This window comes from Pongo pygmaeus, chromosome 21 (genome assembly GCF_028885625.2).
Source record: "Pongo pygmaeus isolate AG05252 chromosome 21, NHGRI_mPonPyg2-v2.0_pri, whole genome shotgun sequence".
NCBI lineage: Eukaryota > Metazoa > Chordata > Mammalia > Primates > Hominidae > Pongo > Pongo pygmaeus.
Window position 1 is genome coordinate 32,834,612 of NC_072394.2, and position 6,403 is coordinate 32,841,014.

Sequence of the window (6,403 nt, forward strand, 5' to 3'; positions counted from 1 at the left end):
AGTGAGGGAGGAAGACAGGGACACCAAGGGCTCAGGGAGAAGGCCGGGAGGAGCGAAGGGGCTCGAGGAGTGGCCAGAGCCCCTTGCTGCCCTCTAGAGGCCCCGGCTGAGCAGAGGGTCTGTTGTCCACCGCACCCCCACTCCCACCCAGCCCCATCCCCAGCCAGCTGGCTTCCCAGAGGAGGCAACAGTCCCGATTAGTCTTTGTTCTCTTTGGGACACATGGGCTGCCCTCTTGCCACTGGCTGGGCTCCCACCTCCACCAAGCGCCTTTCCTCCCTCTTCCACTAGGGTGGTGGTTTGACGCCTGTGGCCTGTCAAACCTCAATGGCATCTACTACCGTGCTCCCAACAACAAGCACAAGATGGACGGCATCCGCTGGCACTACTTCAAGGGCCCCAGCTACTCACTGCGTGCCTCTCGCATGATGATACGGCCTTTGGACATCTAACGAGCAGCTGTGCCAGAGGCTGGACCGCACAGGAGAAGCTCGGACTTGGCATTCCTGGACAACCTGGACCCAGATGCAAGACACTGTGCCACCGCCTTCCCTGACACCCTGGGCTTCCTGAGCCAGCCCTCCTTGACCCAGAAGTCCAGAAGGGTCATCTGCCCCGCTACTCCCCTCCGTCTGTGACATGGAGGGTGTTCGGGGCCCATCCCTCTGATGTAGTCCTCTCCCCTCTTCTCTCCCTCCCCCTTCAGGGGCTCCCTGCCTGAGGGTCACAGTACCTTGAATGGGCTGAGAACAGACCAAACTTGACTCCCATGACAAATGGTGGGGTTGCAGGCAGGTGGGAAGGTATTTGCACGTTGGAAGCTGCCAGATGGCCCAGGTTCTCTCCCTTGGATTGGCGAGAAGGCCATCTCCCATTCTAAGCTCCTGTTCCAAGCTTTCCTAGTCTTGAGATGTCCTTGAACTTTCTTTTCAAGTCTGAAGGGGCTGCATCCACCCCTTAATGGGTGGGTTAATCATTATTTCCCCTTCACACTTCACCACTTCTAGGTTCCAATGACCCTAGATCTCAGAGTCTTTAGATTTCACCACTTCTAGGCTTTACCACTTCACCACTTCTAGGCTCCAATGTTTGGAGCTAGGGTCTTTAGGAGACCCAAAAAGACATGCTCCTTCACCTCCAGCATGTCCTAGAGGATGTGTCACAGGGAATAACTATGGCTTTTCTCTAAAAGTACCTACGAGCAATAAGAAAAGGAAACAGCAGGTTAAGTCAAAGTGAACAGGTACTCTTCACTGCAGGACTGATCAGAGCCTTTAATATGGCCGAGTACCTTGTGACTACCCATGAAGGGGCTAGAGTGGGCAGCTTTCTCCAAATTTACTTATTTGAAAATGGGCTCAGTTTGTCCCAGAGCATCTCACAGGACTGTAGATGCTCTTGGACAAAGCTAGTGCTCCCCTGGCATAAGGAGGAGCCCCACGGCCCCATCCCCACCCCAGCTATACTCACCCTTTTTGGCTACAAGGGCCACAGTGACAGCCCCAAACAACCTCTAAAAACAACTGGAAATAACCTTTCAGTTAAAACAGATACCATCCCTGAAGAAGGGTCTAGAACTAAGTCCCTGTCTGTGTTATAGGCTTATGTCCTCCAAGGCTCCTTCAAGTCCCAGGAAGCTGATCTCTACCTGGTTGTCTTCCCTCAGGACTCCCTGTAACCTCAACTGCCCCAGGCTCAATTCCAGGGACTGTTAGGCAGGACATCTGTCTCCAAGTCCAGATCCTCTCTGCCTCCAAGCCGAAACCCCTAGCCTCCCTCCCTTCCCCACCCAGCAGTGATGCTGCCTCTGTGGTGGTAGGCGGGGAGCTGCAGGGGAGGAGATCAGGCCTCTGCCTGAGTTTGGGAGACCAGGGCCCTCATAGCTTCTTTCAGAGGATGGAGTCAGAAAGGATCCACAGCCACTGTGTCACCTACCCCCATCACTGTGTCATGCTGTCTGCCCTGTTGTCATCAGCCAACACCCAGGCATAGCCAGGAGCCCACCTGCCCTACCGCTAGGATACACCTCTGTCCTCAGAAAGTTTTCTCCTGGATGAGACTAAGCCAATGGGAATGGGACACCTTCATCCCCCTGGCTCGCCCCAGCCCTGAGTCCCGCTCTCAGCCAATCTCTGAGTAAACCCAGCACAGACTGACTTTGATCTCATTCCTGGGAAATAGCACTTTTCCCCTTCAAGACTCAAAGGACATGGTTGCTAATGGTAGCATTTCAGGCATGATGGGAAATCTTTAGGGGCAGATTACTGCCCAGAGAGCTCAAATTGCCTTAGGCAGCATTTGCCCAGCAGACCTTTATTTAGCCTCTACTGTGTGCAGTGTGGTGTGGTGGGCAGGGCTTTGGAGTCGGACAAACCTGCTCCAGCTCTGACACTTTGGTCCAGTGGCTCAGCCTCTCAAGGCACCAGTTATCTTCTCAATCATCAAAGCCTCAGTTTTCCCATCTGTAAAATGGAGATGATAATATTCCTTCCTGGCTGGGCTGTGGCAAGGAGGAAATGAGACCATGTATGTCATCCTCTTAATAGAGCCTGGCATGAAGCAGGTGCCTAATAAATGTTTGTCCTCAAAGAGGAGAATGGGGTGAGGAAGGCGTTCCCCAGCACATGCCGCCCCTTCTCCTGCCCTCAGGTGAGGAAAAGGCATTTTATTTTTGTATCTACATCATTTATTTTTCTATTGTAGTTTCTAGGCTGACTGCAAGCTAGAGAGGAGACAGGGCAAAGCTGTGAGGCCCAGGGACAGAACTCCTCTGGGTGGGATGAAGGCTCAAGTCCCTCTCTGTACTCCCATTTTATAAGGGGGCAGGAAGCTGATTTGAGTTATCCTCAGACACCTGTTCTTTATGTAATTTTATTTTATTTTTTTGAGACAGAGTCTCATTCTGTCGCCCAGGCTGGAGTGCAGTGGCATGATCTCGGATCACTGCAATCTCTGCCTCCTGGTTCAGATTCTCCTACCTCAGCCTCCTGAGTAACTGGGATTACAGACGCCTACCACCACGCCCGGCAAACTTTTGTATTTTTAGTAGAAATGGGTTTTCACCATGTTGGCCAGGCTGGTCTCAAACTGCTGGCCTCATGTGATCCACCTGCCTCAGCCTCCCAAAGTGCTGGGATTACAGGCATGAGCCACCACACCCAGCCTCAGACACCTGTTCTTAAATATTCATCCTTCTTTCTTACCTTCCTTCCTCTTCCATGCCAGGACTCAGGTATAAGGGATAGAAATTCTAGCCCTAAGGAATAAATTGACTCACATAACTGGAAAGTCTAAGGGTAAAGGCAAGTGAGGTTAGATCCAGAGGCTCAAATGATGTCAGCTCCACCTCTCAGCACCTCCATCTGCCCCGTTGACTTCATTCTCAGCCAGGATCTTTCCTCACAAGAAGGCTCTGGCAGCCCCAGGCTCATGTCCTCCCAGCTCAGCATCCCTGACCCGGGGAGCTCCCCTGTCTCCATGATTCCAGTAAAGGAATGATGTTCTGCAGCCAGGATTGGTCTTGTGTCCATCCCTGTGCTTATCATTCTTACTCTGCTTGACCAGACCTCGGTCACATGATCATGCCTAGCACCAGCAGTGGGGTCAGTGCCACCCAAGTCATGACTTCAGGAAGCAGGGATGCTAGGCAGGGAGGAGCAGGTGTTCACCTTCCCTCTTTCCCTGTCCCTAGCTCCCATCTCTCTTCTCTCCACCTCTGTGCCCTCTCTCGGCTTCCCTGTTCCCAGGTCCTGACCCCAGGATCCAGTTCATCCCAGATTGCCTCTGACTATCAAGGACACAGCTGTGTCCTGCCCAGGAATATTAGACCCTGTTATCAGTCTGGCTCTGCCATTGGATCAGAGCCCTTGGCTCTCTCTGAACCTCAGTTTCCCATGGACAGAGAACCTAGCAACCTCTGAAAGCCCTTCTGACAGTGAGGCTGACTCACAATGGCTGCAGACAAGACCAGCCTGAGGATCCTGGGCAGCACAAGGCACTGCAGAGGGCATGGCTGGTGTGGTCTCGAGCCTAGACTGGGTCTCCTGGGGGCCACAGCTCATAGGGACCAGCCTCTAGGATACCTGCATCTGCAGGTTCCTATGCAAAACCCTTGTCACCTCTCCCTGCACCAGGTTAGTTTTCTTCCCATTTCAGTGATGAAGAAATTAGGCACCGGGCACAGTGGCTCCTAGTCTGTAATCCTAGCACTTTGGGAGGCCAAGGCGGGTGGATTGCCTGAGCTCAGAAGTTCGAGACCACCCTGGGCAACATGGTGAAACCCCGTCTCTACTGGGCATGGTGACACATGCCTGTAGCCCCAGCTCCTCGGGAGCCTGAGGCAGGAGAATTGCTTGAACCGGGAGGCAGAGGTTGCACTGAGCCGACATCTTGTCACTGCACTCCAGCCTGGGCGATAGAATCAGACTCTGTCTCAAAAAAAAAGAAAAAGAAAAAGAAAAAAGAAATTAGGGCTCAGAGAGGGAAAGGGTCTTATCCAAGGCAGCACAGCCAAGCACCACCTCCAGTACATTTGCATTTGTGAGCTGCCTTCTTCTCCCAGGGCACTCTGGGCATCTGGGCATCTACCACCAAACTCCTATACCAAGGGCAGGAGGAACTTCCTGGAAAGGCCTCCAAGACCACTCAGTCTCTTCCACTGGCACTTGATGGATCCCGAGGGAGCCAGATCGGCAGGACACATCATTTCTGAGATCTCTGCATGTCCCCAGCAAAGACAGTTTCCACACTGGGGAGAGAGTTCCCTGAGTACACCCCAGAGGCAACCACCAAGGGCGAGGTAGAAAGTGGCCATGTGCAGAGGGGTGAGGGATGGTCCCCACCAGGATGGTTTGTCTCAGCGGCCGAGGGATTTGACCCTTTTTTCTGAGTTTTCCTTCCCCTCGATCCATGTGGGCCTTCACCTCTCCCATTTAAAGATGCTTCCGAAAGCTGACAGCATCGCCTTGGCAACACCAGGATCAGCATCCTTAAATGAGAAGATGAAGTGAAGTGACTTGCCATGATTTGTTCATTCTACTTCCCCTCCTTAATAAAGCAGCTCACAAAGCTGTAATAATTAATCCAACATGGCACAGGTATAAGGATTAGCAAATGGATGACCACAAATAATCCATGCTATATATGTGTATTATTTTTATTGATCTCACTTAACCTTGAGAAAGAAAATAATTAACCAGACTTGCTTTCTGATGTGACACAAAGGACAAGCCCACATCAGCCCATAAGCTATAAAAACAACTGACAGATATAATAATGCACAACCACTCGATATCCATGTGACCTTAAACAAGTTGCACAACCTCCCTGTGCCTCAGGTTCCCCTCTGTAGCAAACTAGTAACACTGCTGCTTCATGGGGTCATTGAAGGATGGATCAATGAATTTTTCTTTGCTGTGGCATGGGCGTCTTTGGCATCTGGTGAAGCCATGGACCCCTCCTCAGAATGATGTCTTCACATGCTTAAAATAAAATTAAATGCATTGGATTGTGAAGGAAAGAAATTATATTAAAAACACAGTCATTGGCCGGGCGCGGTGGCTCATTCTTATAATCCCAGCACTTTAGGAGACTGAGGCGGGCAGATCACGAGGTCAGGAGATCGAGACCATCCTGGCTAACACGGTGAAACCCCGTCTCTACTAAAAATACAAAACAAGATTAGCCAGGCATGGTGGCAGGCACCTGTAGTCCCAGCTACTCGGAAGGCTGAGGCAGGAGAATGGAGTGAACCCAGGAGGCAGAGCTTGCAGTGAACCGAGATTGCGCCACTGCACTCCAGCCTGGGTGACAGAGCGAGACTCTGTCTCAAAAAAAAAAAAAAAAAAAAACTGTCATCAAAATATTTTAAGCTGGGCACAGTGGTGTGTACCTGTAGTCCCAGTTACTTGGGAGGCTGAAGTGAGAGGATCACTTGAGCCCAGGGGGTCAAGGCCACCCTGGGCAACATAGCAAGACTTCATCTCAAAAACACACATATATATATGTTTTTAAAGAACACGGTTTTGATATTGCACTATATATGCTTCTTTGCTAATACATTAAATAACAAGATCTAGTGGTAAGTCAAAACAAATGATGAGTGTTAATATTTTGAGATACCTATAATCATTATAACAAGATACGAAAATAGCTATGATTTCTAATGGTGACAAAGTTCCAGGCACTCCTGACACTACTGTGACTTGTGCCCTACATTCACAATTGAAAGAATGAATGTGTGAATTTGTGAATGCCCTACATTCACAAATGAAGAATGAAACAACTGAATTTAATTAAAGGTGAGTGAAGATACACTTCATCCATGGACCCCAAAAAGACACCAGGTTATGTATCCTTAAATTAATACATATATTAATTTAGAACATATGTGCTTAGAATAGTA

General features: G+C 50.2%; 1 protein-coding gene across 2 annotated transcripts in view; it reads left to right on the top strand.

Moving 5' to 3' along the window:
- The window catches only part of ANGPT4 (angiopoietin 4), a 46,340-nt gene extending 42,829 nt beyond the window's left edge, over positions 1 to 3,511 (top strand). For both annotated transcript variants that reach the window (XM_054467657.1, XM_054467658.1), the window contains one exon: positions 292 to 3,511. In XM_054467657.1, the coding sequence (XP_054323632.1) occupies positions 292 to 452 (161 nt within the window). In that variant the 3' untranslated portion in view covers positions 453 to 3,511. The remainder of the gene's footprint in view (positions 1 to 291) is intronic.
- Positions 3,512 to 6,403: the final 2,892 nt, after the last annotated feature.